Consider the following 14749-nt stretch of genomic DNA (forward strand, 5'->3'; position numbering starts at 1 on the left):
TACTACGTATGACTCAAAAACGTCTTCTTATTATTAATGGGCATTCAAGTCACGTTAATATGGCGTTTATTAATTAGGCTAATTAATATGGTATAATTTTATTAATTTTATCCCCACATATGACTCACCGGCTTTAGCCCCTTAACGTCGGACTTTTTCAACCATTATTGACTATATACTCTTGGGAACTTGATATAATAATGAATGAATCGGGCGGGCTTATTGGAATAAGTAAAAGCTTCTTTTGGCCAAAATTTAAGAGGTCTTGGGACAAGGCATTTACGGAAAAGAATATCCAATCGGCATTTTGCAAATCAGGGATATGGCTAACCGATGGTAGTCTTATTATCAAGACTATTACTCGCCCTATACTTGTATTACCTGAAAAACCATCTGGATTACGTCCTCCAAGGTCTGCGAAATCGATTCGTCGATTTTATCAAGCATACGATAAAGAACCCACGATTGACAAGGTCAAGACGATTTTCTCAACCACGCTTCACCTCGCCGCGTGAGTCTCTGTTCTGGAGCATGAAAATCGAGGTTTATACAAAGCAATCGAGCTTCAAAAGAAGAAGGGTCGACAGGGCGTTCGTTTAAATCTTGCTGGCGAGGCAAATAAGGGCTTGATTGATTGCTATTCTCCTGGGAAGGTTGTCAAGGCTAGGGAGTACCAAGAAGAGAAGGAAAGGCTGAGAATCGCAGAGGAGGAAGCTAAATTGGAAAGAAAGATCAAAAGGGCCGCGAATGCCCTTAGAAAGAAACAGGAGAAGGCAAAAAGAGCGGCAGATAGGGAGGCTAAGGCTGTCCAGAAGCAATTGGTGGGGGACGTGGAGCTGGCCGCCAAGAGAGCACCCAAGAAGCAGCCAGTTTCTATTACTCCCAAGGCAAAAAAAGCTGCTCCAGTGGTGTCAACTAAGCGGAAAGCACCTATCAAAGCTAGGCGCCCTGCAAAGGTAGTGGTATAGCAAGAGGTGATTGCCCAAATTAGTGAGGTAGTCATATCGGGGGTAGCACAGGCGAAAACGAGTACGCGTATAATTACGCTACCATAACGCTTTAGACAAAAAAACTGAATTGTACAAGTTCAAGATCTCAATTGACTCTACCCTGTGATTTAATATTATTTTATTTGGATAAGTGGTTGTGGAGTAATTAATTATTAAAGTTCGGGGCGAAATGCGAATTCGCGTGTTTTTGATGCGGGACGTGTTTTGGTGCGGGGCATCGGTTATGCCTCTCGCCTCAAACTCATTCTAATTAGCTCGCTAATCACCCTAGGTTTAAGAACACCACACACTCCGCATGTGATCCAGCTCCAAGGGAGGACGAGAGCCCGAACAGAATCCTGAAGCTTGCCACGGATCTGCTAGCCCCCCTCTTTACGACCCTCTTCAAACTCTCGATGGGCATGAAATACTGTCCGGCCAAGTTCAAGATGTCGATTACAGTAGCACTCAGGAAGCCCGGAAAGGACAACTACTCACAGCCCAAGTCATACCGACCAATTGCTCTGATGAATATGATGGGAAAGATTTTGGATATAGCGTTTGCCCGAGGAATATAGTACTACGCTAAGAGATACTATATGCTTCCGATAATACATATAGGGGGCCGGAAAGAATCCTCCTATAAGCATGCTATTCATCTCCTCTTAAGAAGGTTCACTTAGTATAGAGAAGAAGGAAAGCAGTAAGCTTGCTTATACTAGATATCTCGGGTGCCTTTAATAATGTCTTTCATAAGAGACTATTGCATAACTTGAGAAAGAGAGGACTACCTACGGAAATCATTGACTAGATAGCCAGTTACCTGATAAATAGGAAGACCCAGATCAAGCTCTTTGAGGGCCTAAGTAAGGAATTCAGTATACTAATAGGCATTCCTCAAGGCTCCCCTTTCTCCCCTATCCTCTATCTCTTCTATAACGCTAACCTTCTCGAAATTCTGTCAGCATCATGTCAGATATCAATCTCGAAATGGGCAGGTACTTTGGTCTAATTCCATCACTTTATGATTCCTTGACTATCGAGCCGTCGCTCTTCTGGAAATTGCAATCTATAATCGGGAATTAGTCTTCTATGCCAAAGCTCTTCCGATCTCCAGAAATGGACTGAAAAATGGCTTGATGTACCCATCGTACTTTATGAATATGCCCAGACATTCTTGCGGCAGGAGATGGTGAAACATGCTTGAAGGGTCCTGTCCACATACCTTGTAACTGTCAACGGTAACGACCTTGAAAATCCTGAAATGCGTCTGTTGACTTTTAAGTCTGGCATTCGGGGAGACCTATTACTTTGGACGCCTTGAAAGGGCTGTCGAGGAAGTTAATAAAGTACGCGCTACAGAAGAGTGTTTTTGTTACCGTATTAGAAGCTAAAGTACTTCAGATTCCAGTGTTAAAATTCAGTGTGCTCCGAATTTTATTATGCGGAACATTTATGCTTCAGGCTAGAGCACTCTCAGTTGTAGAGTACGCCAGTTGATGAAAGTGGGGCAAAGACGGTAGTTCCCTCATGGGTTCCAAACTTGGAAGCCCGCACTTCAGCAGCAGTCCTATTCGAGACATTTCTTTTTCGACAAGGTCATCTTCGACTGTATAGTGCATTTAGAGGAATGAAGTGAGATGTTAAAACAAACAGCATTGAGATTCTATCTGTGCATTGCCTGTTTTGGGGTACGATCGCCTAGGTGGGAAAGAATTGAACGAAATGGTGAGGGCAGCAAATGCTGCTCTTTCGAAGTCCTGGTACGGTATGGTACGGCAGAGCTCCTGTCAGAAGGCTATATAACAGGGTGTGCAATGGAGAACACATTCTGGCGCACCCTGTGTATGAATACGGCGTACTCGGTTGTCAACCCAGGCGGTTGTGCGAAGACTAGGTGGGCGGTATTGAGAGGCACCGAAGTCAAAGCTTACAAAACATACGATTCATGCTGGGAGCTAGTGCAATGGTGTGTTGAGAAATCTGGTTCAGAGCCTATCGATGCTGCTTTGGTCACGCAAGAAGTGGTGGATTTCGACAAATTGGGTATTAGGAGCACTTGCCGCCGTCAATTTTTCATCCCAGAGAAAGGATACTGTACATGGGTTTAGCTCCGGCCATCCCCGCTCCCAGCGACCGAATCGCCGTCCTCTTCGGATGCAAAGTCCCCCACATAGTCCGAGCGAATGAATCCGAAAGTCCTGAAATCACCTGGACATTTATCGGAGATTCGTACGCACATGCATCGTGGATGAAGAGTGATTGAGAAGCTTGGGGAAGGGAGACTGGAGAGCGAGTTCATAACTTTGAAGTTTGAAGTAGCCAATCAAGATTTATTGTATATCGGGTGACTGATCCGCTTACCATGAAGCCGATTGGAATTTCACTCACCTCTCTTCGATATCCTAACCCACAAATCCCCCTTCTCCCACAAAGAGAACACCTTCTGTTGATCCCAATTCTCGCTCCCCTTACACAACTCAAAGTCAAAATGCCACAACACCCTCGCAAGGATAGCCCGCATCTCCCCCATGGCGAGACCCTGACCAATACAATTCCTCGGTCCGACACTAAACGGCTGCAACACGTTCCTCTTATCTTCCATAAACCTTTCTTCTCTCGGCTCCAGCCAGCGTTCCGGGATAAAGGAGTCGGGATCGGCAAAGTTGGATGCCGAGCGAAAGGCGCCGTATTGGAGGACGCCTACTGACGCCTACTCATTGTCAGACCCCGGTATCGAAAACAGAAAAGTAATGAAGAAGTAATGGAGTTGTCTTACGTTCGCAGGGATAAAATACCCATTAATCACCGCGCCGCCGGGAAGCATTTTCCTGGAAAAGAGCCCAGGAGCAGGCGGATATACCCTGAGCGCTTCTTGCAGCACGGCATTCAGATACGGCATCTTAGCCAGCTTCTGCATCATTCACATCTGGGAAGGAGGTTCGGATCTCAGTAACGAGTTTCTTGAGCGTGGACGGATTCTTGAGGAGGTAGAACATAGCGCCGGATAGGAGAGTTGCGCTCGTTTCACTGCCTGCAATGATGAGGAGATTGGTTGTCTTGATTATTTCTTCTCTCGACATGCCTTTTTCATCGTTATGGCGGAGGATATAACTTCTTTCATTAGTAGAGTGTTGAAAAGAGGGGAAGGGAGGAAACCTGATGAAGTCTTTTCTGTCAGTGTGCTTATCAAGGCGGCGCTCGGATTTGGCTTTGGAGTATTGATCATGCTTTTCGCGGCCCTTTTGCAGGGCCGGGAAGGCTTCCATGAGTTTTATTATAGGCTTTCCGATAAGTGGATACGCTTTCAGTACGACGAAAATATGTCCGATTTTGACGCCTTTGAAGATGTTCACGATCCAGAAGTTGTAGCTGGAAGTAAGTGGTTAGTATTGCTTCACTTGAGAATAGGGACGGCACAAGAAGAAAAGCCTCGAGATTACGTAAATGCAAGAGACATTCAATAAACTGTGAGATCATACGTACTCCTCGGTTTTGAGAGCATCGAAGTCTTCACCAAAGCACAAGTCTCCGACCAAATCAAACAAGGTGAAATTGAACCACCGAACAATGTTCACTCGTCCGTTTGTAGGGCTTCCGATCTTCTCGTGGAGCTTTTGGATAAGCAGATCAAAATAAGAATTCATCAGTGGCTCCTGCTCCCGAAGAGCGGTCTCCGAGAAGGCGTGGTTTAACAGACGTCTCATCCTTGTGTGGTCCGGAACATTTGCCACTGTCGTATGTGAGCAAAGTGACAGATAAAATAAGAAGGTCCTGACCAAAGATACTCGGAACTTCGCCTTTCTCCGCGTAGTAGCCCTTGTCGAGCTGTTTCCTGCCAGGATTCTGGTAGCCATAAATTGCTAAATGTGTGCGTCAGAAAACAACTAATACTCTATGGGACTCTTTTTATACGTTGCCATGCTTCAGCATTGGTGAAGGATACAAGCGAAGGGGATACTCGGACTGTATGTCCGTAGCGGTCGTGCAGCAGTTTGCGTTTCTTCACAGCGTCACCTGTCAAAATATCCCAGTGAGAGGGGAAAGAGAAAGCTGCGTCTATTTTACGCCCTGGGATTTTGGCAAGCGGATGGAGAGTGATGTTGTAAAGAGCAACACCCAAAGAATAGACGAAATACTGATCCAGTCAGCCTCAAGCAAAGGCGGAGCACTAGCTGTTAGTACCCGTGGACAGGGGACACCTTACACAAGCGATGGCGGAAAACAAGATGGTGAGCAGCATGGTCCATAAAAGTGTAATTAGATTCAAATCAGATATGAGGTATAGAAAGAGTGAAGAAGGAGAGAAATGAAGAAGGGGAGAAATGAAGAAGGAGAGAAGTGAAGAAGGAGAGAAGTGAAGAGGAAGAGATGTTCAACAAGGCAGATATAGGATGGATGTGGCTTGCCTCGTCTCTCTATCAACTTTGTTGGTCGATCCTTGTCACCACTGGCCACGTGTGGCACTCGCCTGGTCTCCGGAAGCTCACGTTTCCGATAGGTACAATCGGTCCGATAGAACAACGACAAAGCAAAAGAAAATCTAACACAATACCAATTGATACAAATCGTATTAATCGGAATTATCGTGTATCTTATAGCCATTAATCTCCGATTTTTAATATCTTTAATATCGCGGGAGTTACAAAGCACGTGGTTATTTTTATACGACCTTGCATAGAAATTTTCGCGTTTAATATAGTAATTAATCGTGTGTCAGGACTTGTACCAAAGCCCCTACGTCCCTGCGGGCTGGTACGTATCAGCGATACGGTTTTCGTCACCGCGATACGGTCGTTTGTGTCATAACTTCTATAATTTCATAAAGTTCAAATTGAAAGACGCCAAAATTGCATAATTATCAGGCGTACCTCCATATACAGTAAACTTTTTCTTAAGATCCTGTGTTACGTTGTGAAGTTATTAAAAGATCTAGTTTTTTTGGTTAGGGGAAAAAGAGCGACCGTATCGCTCATTTTCGACGTATCTGATCCGCACCATACCAGGGGTCCATATTGGTGCGGGCAGTGCCGCATGATCAAAACTCACGCCTCGTATAGTATACGAGGTCACACGTGATTTATCTCATAGACTCTTGATACTTTATATATACTCTCTTTAATAGTAACTCTTAAAATTTGAGCTTCTACTGCATATAGTCTATAGTACGCTTATAAAGCTTAAGGGGCCTTATAAGTCTAACTTAAATACGCTATTTACTTGGGCACACGTGACTTTCCTAAAATATTTTCGCGTTTTATAGTCAAAAAAAAAAGTCAAAATCGCTCGTAAACTTCAAAACTTGATTATTAATTAATTACGAATCGTATTAAGATTCGTGTTAATATATTTTATTCGCTTCATTCTACTCTATAATTCTCCTAGCGGCATGGCGCCTGTTGCATGGAAACTGCATACTGGTCACGTGAATATGTCTCACGTGACCATATTCGCTGTATTTAGCTCCGGCCCTCCGCCCCACACCTCACTTCCTTCCATATCTCAATTATATTCCATACAACCGCATTTCACGGCAATGCTCCTCCTGGTTCGTTCTTAGTCATCACATATCTAGAGATCAGCTGAACGATAGACAACGTAATCATGGATTCTACTCTTGCATTACTTAGTATTACAGTATAACCTCGAGATAAGGATACCCGAGATAAGGATATCCTCGTTTTTAAGGATACATCTGCTGGCCCCGCAGGGATTAATTTTGCTGTGTGCCACACCCCGTTATAAGGATACCTCGCATTATCCTTAGTTTTTTGGGACAATTTCGGTATCCTTATATCGAGGTTATACTGTAATTTAATTCAGGTAGTGGTTAAAAAGTTGTTGTGGGCATAAAAGAGAGACCGTTTTGTCGTCGTGTGCGGACCGACTGTACTTCTCACTTCTCCCAGGCCGAGGCCATGAACTTATTGGTCTCAACATACGATGAGACTTGAAACTAGAGAGGTTGCAGCTGCAGAGGAAAGCGACAGCGTTGATGAAGGTAAGCTCGCAACGTGGCACGTGACACCAATAACCTTTCCCCCTTGAACTGGGTTTCTTCGTTTTCCTCCTCCACTGCATATCTGGCTTGCTGTTTTGGGTCTCCTCTGCCTTATTGAAGTGCGTATGAATGCTAGTGTCAGCATTGCCCAACGCACCCCTGAATTCACCACGCCAATATCTTCGGCCTTGCTTTTCGCCTTATATTCAAGGTTGCCTCTCAAATCTCGACGCGTCACGAAGAAACGTAGGATATTTCCCGTTCCTCCTATGTACAGCAAGCAAGGGGGCAGTTCACCTTCAAACCACCACAACCCCACTCTCCTTTAAACAATGCCCAGTCGCGCGACTTGCTCACCACACTCACCATGACCGATTGGAGTAAACTCAAGGTCGTCGACCTCAAAGCCGAACTCAAAAAGCGCGGTCTGGCTCAAACTGGGCTCAAGCCTGTGCTTGTCGCTCGACTTGAGGCTGCAGAGAAGGAGGTTGGATCAGAGAGCGAGGCTACTATCCAGGATGACGCGAACAAGGCGGATACGAATTCTGCGACTTCTCCAGATACCGACTCGCCCACAGTGCCAACATCAGATGTGAACGCCGATCTGCTTGCAGAAACCGCCCTCCAGGCGACGACGGAAAGGTCGGAGCCTCCTACGGCATCTCGCAGCGCCCCCCAAGAGTCTTCTGTGATTGATTTCCAAAGCGAACCCTTGCCGACACAACCTACACATACCGTCGAATCGTCGCAGGCTTCGGCGCAAAATGACACACATGAATCGGCTCTCCCTTCCGTGGAACCCCAGGAAGCAATTGACGATAGACAGAAGCGGAAAAGAAGATCACAGAGTCCTCCACCATCGACTGCCGATTCTGTGCGAAAGCGATTTCGTAATGACGAGGATGGGGAAAGAATGGAAGGAGTTGTGACCACACAGGAAGGCGCCGACTGGGTGGGGAAGCACAATGCAGTGGACGAGGCAGAAGCTATTGCTGTAGTAAAGGAAGTTGCCTTTGATGGCGCCGAGCTGGCACCTACAATCGTCGATGATTCGAAAGAGGAGGTGAAGATTGATGATGTTCAGATGGGTGGTGTTCAGCCAAAGTCAGAGGAGAGGATGGAAATTGACGAGGCTCCGAAAAGAGAAAGCGCGACATTCGACGACGACTCTCCTTCGAAGACTCGCGACTCTAGACAATTCAAAAATCTCTTCTCCGGGGAATCACAAGACACAGCAATGGCTATCTCGCGGTCTCACGATTCCTCCGAAGAAGTAGAGCCAGATCGAGTCATTGATCCTGCTACCCATCCTGCGACGTCCACTCTCTACATCCGCGACATCATGCGTCCTCTCAATCCAAACCAACTCAAATCATACCTCGCAACACTGGCCGCTCCACCAGGCCAAGAACCTGATCTAGAAGTGATTGTCAATTTCTACATCGATACAATCCGCACCCACGCATTTGTCTCCTTCACCAACACATCCGCAGCATCACGGGTTCGATCTGCTCTGCATGACCGCATCTGGCCTGACGAAAAGACTCGGAAGCCCCTGTGGGTCGACTTCATACCAGTAGAGAAGCTTGATGAATGGATTGAACGAGAGCAGGCAGAAGGTGGCGGGCGCGGTTCTGCGAAGAAGTGGGAGGTATATTATGATGTTGATGAGGATCGCCATGTCACAGCTACTTTACAAGAGACGAGCAGTATCCGACCAGCACAGCATATTCGTCGACCATCGATTCCTGTCCCGCCAATTCAAGCGCCGCAAGCCCCACGACGCATTGAGCCACCCTCTGCTCCTCGAGCGTTCAATATTCGTGGGCAGGGAGCCCCGATGGAGAAGTTGGACCAGCTGTTCAAGTCAACGGCTGCGAAGCCTATGTTGTATTACCAACCCGTTTCCAAGGACTTGGCCAACAGGAGACTGGACAATATCGATGCTGCGATGTCGAAGGATGCAGCTGCTGGGAAGCGGATGACGGGTCCAATCAACCGATACATATTCGAGGACGGAGATAAATTGGTAGATCGCGGACCGGAGATCTTCCCTGGTATTCGACCTCCACCAGATCAGCGCCGAGGAGGCGCAGGCAGAGGAGGACCACCTCGTGATCGAGATGGTGGGTATCGTGGCAGAGGTGGCGGGGGGTATGGAGACAGGCCACCACACAGAGTTTATGAGAGCTTCCGTCCGAGAATGGATTCGAGAGATGACAGGGATCGGCGTTATTAGGTTATCTAAAATGGAGGATATTTGCACTTGGGGGCGTTTGCGGATTTGACCGGGGGTTATCCACGTCGCAAGATTCGCAAGCGTTTGTAGGAGTATTTCACACTAGAAGGTACAGTTTGTGGTGATACCCAAGGAGATGACTCTGGAAGCCAGGGCGGAAATACATTCATGATTTCTCTAGCTTCTGTCCTAATGCATTGTGGCGAGGTGATATACACATACTTCTTGCTTCCCACTCTCTTGCGAAAGAAATAGGTGTTTTCCTCAAACATATCTGCAAACCCAAGCCCCTGAAAGTGATACTCAGGTTGAAATTCAACAAGGCTGACGTAAAAATCGCAGCCTTGCGCGACAGGCCGAAAAATCCACACCTCACTTTGTCGGCCAAGATTAACAACACCACACTACGGTCCTCAACGCTTCCCTGCAGAACTCGTCTGTATCTTCCTCTCCCATTGCGTGAATTTAGCATACATCCGCCACAATGTCACACCTAACCAACCCTCTCGCAACACCAGCCCAACTCTACGCCCTCAACACACTCAACTCCCCCCTCCCCCCGGACCTCCAAAACAGCATCCGATTCTATACCGCGCGTCTAACACAAGCCGCCGGGTTACTCCTCCGATTATCACAAGATATAGCGGCGCAAGCCAACATACTTCTCTATCGTTACTGGCTCGTCGACCCGCTGCTTGCGTGGGAATTTAGCGTGCGTATCCCTCCAGGCATTGCAATGGGAGATGCTGACTTCTTGCCAGGATGTATCAGCAAGCGTCCTCTATCTAACAGCCAAGATCTCCGCGTCCCCACGTTCCTTAAGGAGCATAACAAACGTATACGCCTACCTCCTCTCCCCCTCCTCCCACCTCTTGCCGCAACCACAAACCAACCCCTTCGCCACGCCTCCAGACCCAGAATCTTACTATCTCTCCGAAACCTCCTACATCAACTTCCGCAACCGCCTCCTAAACATCGAAGGCCAGATCCTCAACGCGCTAGGATTCAACACACACGTTGCTCTCCCTCATCCGCTCGCAATCACCTATCTCCAAACTCTCGACGTCTTCTCCTCGTCTGCTGGCAAAATTGTGGCGAAGAGGACGGTGGAGTATCTTAATACAGCGCTGTTGAGTCCGCAGATGTTGTATTTGACGCATCAGCCTAATGCGCTTGCTACGGCGGCGATTTATTTGAGTGCGAGGGAGGAGGGGGTTAAGTTGCCGGAGACGGAGTGGTGGGAAGTATTTGATGTTGAGAGGGAGGAGTTGGGGTTTCTGGTTGTGGGGGTAATGAGCTTGGAGGGGGTTGTGAGGAAGGAGAGAGAGAGGTGGGAGCATGTGGACGGGGAGGGGAAGGCGGTGGGGATGATAACCAGGGAAATGGTTAGGGAGGAGATGGGAAGGTTGGGGTTGAATGAGGGAGGAGGGGTGGGAAACGGGGTGGTAGAAGAGGACGAGGAGGCGCAGATGGCGAGGTTGTTGGATGAAAAGGTTGCGGCTGTGAGTGCATAGCGTGGATATTGGGAGGTGTAAGATTATATTGTATAATATGGAAGCACAAACGAAGGTTGCTTGCGTTAGAAGTGCAGCTCTGTGGCTAAAAGAGGAACTATTTCTGAATGCCTTACAAGTTGTCGATACCTAGTCTCCGTTAAACGTGGGGATGGGGCCGCATGGTAATACGTTTCGCCCTTGCTATGGCCATCTCTTCGAAAAGGAGAACTCTAACCTACCTTCACAAGATTCCCTAGAATCCGTCCCTCTTAGCACAACCAATTCAAAACAGTGGTGTACTCATAATGGTTAACAGTTTTGCCTCTCACGCAGGAGCTTGGGGTTCGGTAAGGATTCAAAAACACTGAAATTTTGAAACAAGAACTAATAGTGTATAGAAATCCCGATTCGGACAAGAGAACCAATAGCATACTATTTTTGGCCATCATCTTGCCAGATCGTTGGGTGGATATGATACTTGCGTGTTGAGGAACGAGACGTTAATTTCTCTTTGCCGCTGAGCTTGTGGGGTTCAGGCCGGGCAGCAAATATTGTCAAATGAAACAGGACAAATCATGGTAAGGACTCATCAGCCATTTTCCATTCAAGCCAATAGTTGACGGCATTAAGTGAGGCCCCGCAGGTGAGGCTACAGTGAAAAACGAGGCGACAAGGCCGACACCAAACTCGGGCGGGTACCTGGCAAACCCGGACTGCCGGACTTTAAACCAATACAAACTTTGGGTGCTTGGGAATCAATTGAATGGTGTTCAAAGTTGGACATCTCGCAATCGCATCCTCTTCGGCAATTCATGTTGCGAGTTCGCAAGACGATGCTGCATGCGCCTCAAGAGATGGTTGACGTGAAAGTGGAGCGCCAAAAGCGGGCTAGCCCCACAGCACGGGCCGTGCCAACCCCCTTTCTCAGATCTTCATGCAGGCGCTTATCCCAGCAACTTCAAGAAAATATCACCAGAAAAGCTTCAACCCCAGATTCGTTAGGCGCAAAGTATTTGCCCAAATACCCCCTTTTCCCCAGACTGTACTCTGGCCCCCAAGACAAAGATACCCTCATTGGCAGTTTCAGAAGTCGGTGTCACGCTTGCATACCTGCACGAGAGACCTTTCAGCTGCATAATGCATTGTCGGTGAAGCCAATCGTGGTCAGCGCGCAGACCGCACAACCTATCCCAAGCGAACAGATGTTCGACACGCTCAATTGAGGCCCCTTCTCTCCCAACCCCTCCACCCACTGGACTTACCAAATGCCCAACGTCTGAGGGGTTCGGGTTTGCGCGCACTCGAATGGCGAATTCAGAGTCCGCTGATGGCGAGCGCAGGGTGCGGACGCGACGACGATTGGATGTGGGCGAAAGACACTACGAATCGGGTGGTGGCAAGGGGCGAGAGCGTGATCCAGCCGCTGAAGTGCGCAGAATGAGAGTAGATAGACTTGAGGGCAGCACCTCGACTCACAGAACTGCATCGAATTCGAAGATGACCTCTGCATCTCAGGCGACGCTCCCGAGCATAAGAAGTACGACTAGTCATAGGAGAAGGAGCCATCGCCATGGGAGTCCTGAGAGCAAGAGCCACAGCCGGCGGAAATCTGCGCCGAAGGACGAACCTGCGGAGTATGTCTATCGTGCGCCTGAAGAGAAAAAGAGGTCCTCGCGCGTTATAGTGACAGAGACCCGAAGACTGGGAAGGGATGGAGAGTCAACTGACGAAGAGGAGCGTCATGCCACACAATCAGATCCAGTGAAAGAGAAGAGGAAGGTAAAGGTCATATATGTCTCAGCAGAGGAGGCGAAGGTTCTGAAGCATCAGGAGAGAACTTCGAGGACATCGAGAGAGTCATCAGAGCGTCCGAGGCATTCTGAAGAATCGATTCATCGAAGTAGATCTCACCGCTCTCGTCGAGATTCCGTTGCTGAAGCACCGCCTTCACGACCGAAAAGGTTTGCAACAATGAAGATAGGTAGTGGCAAGGGCTGATATCATTTTTTCAGGAGCGCTTCAACAAGATACCCGCCATCCAGTTCCCGACCATTACCCAAGAGAAGCAGCACGACGAGTTCTATACGCTCTGCCAAAGTGGCGCCATCGATTTCAAGTTCTACGCATAGGCGGTCAAGCTTCCTAGGAAGTTGGTGGTTAACTCCAGCGCCACAGCAGCTTGAGCCAGAGAGGCTGTAAGACTACTTTTCTTACCAGCCGCAAGATTGTACTGACTCCCCGGTAGTGTTACGTGCTTGACCTGTCTATCGGACGATATCCCACAATCGAAATCTGCAAAATTAAAATGTGGCCACCGCATGTGCCAGTCATGTCTGAAACGAATTTTCAAGCTGTCGGTCAACGACCCTCAACATATGCCACCGAAGTGTTGTACCGAAGATTTTATACCGTTGAAACATGTTGAGAAGATATTTGACATGGAATTCAAAAAGACATGGAATAGGAAATTCGCAGAGTATTCAACCAAGAACCGTATATATTGTCCTGCCAGGCGGTGTGGCGAATGGATAAAGCCTAGCAATATTCATAAGGAAGACGGGAAGAAAGTTGGAAAATGTAGTCGCTGTAAGATGAGGGTCTGCTGTCTGTGTAATGGGAAGTGGCATGGCACGAAGGACTGTCCGAAAGACGAAGAAACGAATCGCCTCCTTGAAACGGCTAAAGAAGCGGGATGGCAACGATGCTATAACTGTCGGACAATGGTCGAGCTGAAGGAAGGCTGCAATCACATGACTTGGTAATCATATTTCCCCCTATAGTTGGACTATTACTAACAGTGTATAGTCGCTGCACAGCAGAGTTTTGCATGATATGTGGCCTCAAGTGGAAGTCTTGCAACTGTCCCTGGTTCAACTACGAAGCGGTCGAAGCGGACCGACTTGACCATATGCAGGCGCCAGAGGACGTGGAGGGTGGACCTGACTTGCCAGAAAGACCTCGCCGACTTCGCAGACCGCGCCCACCAACTTACCATGGCGACGTCGACGAGCGTCGACGTCAAGAGCGAGCGGATGAGGAATTCGCTCGCTGGCTTCAGCGAATGGATATTGATGGGGAAGACGAAGAGGATTACCAAGGCGGTATTGGTGGCATCCAGGGCATCGGAAACGGTGCCGGACATTTCATGAATCAGGACTATATCCGAGAAGCACGCAACATTTTGACCGGAAACTTCGACCAAGCAGCAGCAGCAGCAAACTACGTTACGGGCGTCGCAAACGCCCGAGGAGTACCGCCGCCTCCACCGCCGGGACCGCGAAGGATGGCAGAACGATATCCGGTTCCTCCCCGAACCGGACGACTACCTTCTCCCCCACCGATGCTGAGACGGCATACGATGCGGGAGCAGGTTTATAACTCGCGGGCTCCGCCTGCAGAGAGAGCTGTGCCGAGGAGAACCAGAACGGACTATGAAAGTGAGGCTGCGGTCCATGCTCCTGTTGCGAGGGCTCCTCAACCGCCACCTCCCGCAAGACCCGAACCGACGCCCGCAGTTCTTGCGGGATTGAGGGGTGCGAGAAGAGGAACGAACCGAGTCAACGCGTGGAGGACACACGTCTATCCTAATGCCACCCCTGAAGAGGGAGTCATCTCCCCCTCAAGTGAGGATTATTAGAACATTGGGGGATGTTGGTCGTTTGAATATGGTTGAAATGCGGCTGCTCTCTGACTGCGACATTGATCCGTTTACGAACAGGGTGGTGGAGCACATCCACGGCTGGAGGGTGGCAGTTGAGTGCGCCGTCTTCGCATCATGAACTGTGTACCACTCTGGGATGCCTTGATCTCTCGGTTGAGCCGGGAGAGCTAATTCAGGGGGTATTTTGATTCAGCCACCGGGCGCGGCGGTATCATGATTCTTTACTTTCACAGATACCCATTTGCACATGTATAGCTATGTAATTACAACAATTAACGACTCATGAGCCCGTCTTCGCAGGCAAACTGGTCCTGGACATTCCTTTGAATTGCAACTTGTGATCTTAGATTCGCATCGCATGAG

The 14749-nt window shown here is 48.4% G+C and overlaps 5 protein-coding genes across 5 annotated transcripts; 4 read left to right on the forward strand and 1 right to left on the reverse strand.

The window, feature by feature from the left end:
* Window positions 1-1403: 1403 nt before the first annotated feature.
* On the forward strand, window positions 1404-2060 carry K444DRAFT_132089 (uncharacterized protein; the record flags this gene model as incomplete). The annotated part of the gene is made up of 1 exon (XM_024870461.1): window positions 1404-2060. A coding segment is annotated over one exon (164 nt), but the record flags the coding sequence as incomplete, so codon positions are not given.
* A 1220-nt stretch (window positions 2061-3280) lies between these two features.
* On the reverse strand, window positions 3281-5347 carry K444DRAFT_655638 (cytochrome P450 monooxygenase-like protein). The gene is made up of 8 exons (XM_024886027.1): window positions 5197-5347; window positions 4905-5127; window positions 4769-4852; window positions 4476-4722; window positions 4149-4361; window positions 3947-4103; window positions 3769-3903; window positions 3281-3702 (listed from the first exon to the last, which is right to left on the reverse strand). Exons 1-8 carry the CDS (start codon window positions 5230-5232, stop codon window positions 3373-3375), a joined length of 1425 nt encoding a protein of 474 aa, XP_024730826.1. The 5' UTR covers window positions 5233-5347; the 3' UTR covers window positions 3281-3372.
* A 1861-nt stretch (window positions 5348-7208) lies between these two features.
* On the forward strand, window positions 7209-9464 carry K444DRAFT_618389 (uncharacterized protein). The gene has a single exon (XM_024881310.1). It carries the CDS (start codon window positions 7358-7360, stop codon window positions 9227-9229), a length of 1872 nt encoding a protein of 623 aa, XP_024730827.1. The 5' UTR covers window positions 7209-7357; the 3' UTR covers window positions 9230-9464.
* A 166-nt stretch (window positions 9465-9630) lies between these two features.
* On the forward strand, window positions 9631-10961 carry K444DRAFT_598285 (uncharacterized protein). Its single transcript, XM_024878527.1, has 2 exons — window positions 9631-9941; window positions 9991-10961. Exons 1-2 carry the CDS (start codon window positions 9714-9716, stop codon window positions 10741-10743), a joined length of 981 nt encoding a protein of 326 aa, XP_024730828.1. The 5' UTR covers window positions 9631-9713; the 3' UTR covers window positions 10744-10961.
* Window positions 10962-11687: 726 nt separating this feature from the next.
* On the forward strand, window positions 11688-14697 carry K444DRAFT_618391 (uncharacterized protein). Its single transcript, XM_024881311.1, has 4 exons — window positions 11688-12686; window positions 12738-12920; window positions 12971-13483; window positions 13531-14697. Exons 1-4 carry the CDS (start codon window positions 12031-12033, stop codon window positions 14360-14362), a joined length of 2184 nt encoding a protein of 727 aa, XP_024730829.1. The 5' UTR covers window positions 11688-12030; the 3' UTR covers window positions 14363-14697.
* Window positions 14698-14749: the final 52 nt, after the last annotated feature.

This window comes from Hyaloscypha bicolor (genome assembly GCF_002865645.1).
Source record: "Hyaloscypha bicolor E unplaced genomic scaffold K444scaffold_136, whole genome shotgun sequence".
NCBI classification, from domain to species: Eukaryota; Fungi; Ascomycota; class Leotiomycetes; order Helotiales; family Hyaloscyphaceae; genus Hyaloscypha; species Hyaloscypha bicolor.

Bases quoted from the DNA above. Each gene is read 5' to 3' on its own strand.
- K444DRAFT_655638 (XM_024886027.1), bottom strand. From the start codon at position 5,232: ATGCTGCTCACCATCTTGTTTTCCGCCATCGCTTGT. The intron at 4,853-4,904 runs GTATAAAAAGAG...GCACACATTTAG, and splicing joins CAATGCTGAAGCATGGCAAC to CAATTTATGGCTACCAGAAT. The intron at 4,723-4,768 runs GTCAGGACCTTC...CACATACGACAG, and splicing joins CGAAGTTCCGAGTATCTTTG to TGGCAAATGTTCCGGACCAC.
- K444DRAFT_618389 (XM_024881310.1), top strand. From the start codon at position 7,358: ATGACCGATTGGAGTAAACTCAAGGTCGTCGACCTCAAAGCCGAACTC.
- K444DRAFT_598285 (XM_024878527.1), top strand. From the start codon at position 9,714: ATGTCACACCTAACCAACCCTCTCGCAACACCAGCCCAACTCTACGCC. The intron at 9,942-9,990 runs GTGCGTATCCCT...ACTTCTTGCCAG, and splicing joins TGCTTGCGTGGGAATTTAGC to GATGTATCAGCAAGCGTCCT.
- K444DRAFT_618391 (XM_024881311.1), top strand. From the start codon at position 12,031: ATGGCGAATTCAGAGTCCGCTGATGGCGAGCGCAGGGTGCGGACGCGA. The intron at 12,921-12,970 runs GTAAGACTACTT...ACTCCCCGGTAG, and splicing joins CAGCTTGAGCCAGAGAGGCT to TGTTACGTGCTTGACCTGTC. The intron at 13,484-13,530 runs GTAATCATATTT...AACAGTGTATAG, and splicing joins GGCTGCAATCACATGACTTG to TCGCTGCACAGCAGAGTTTT.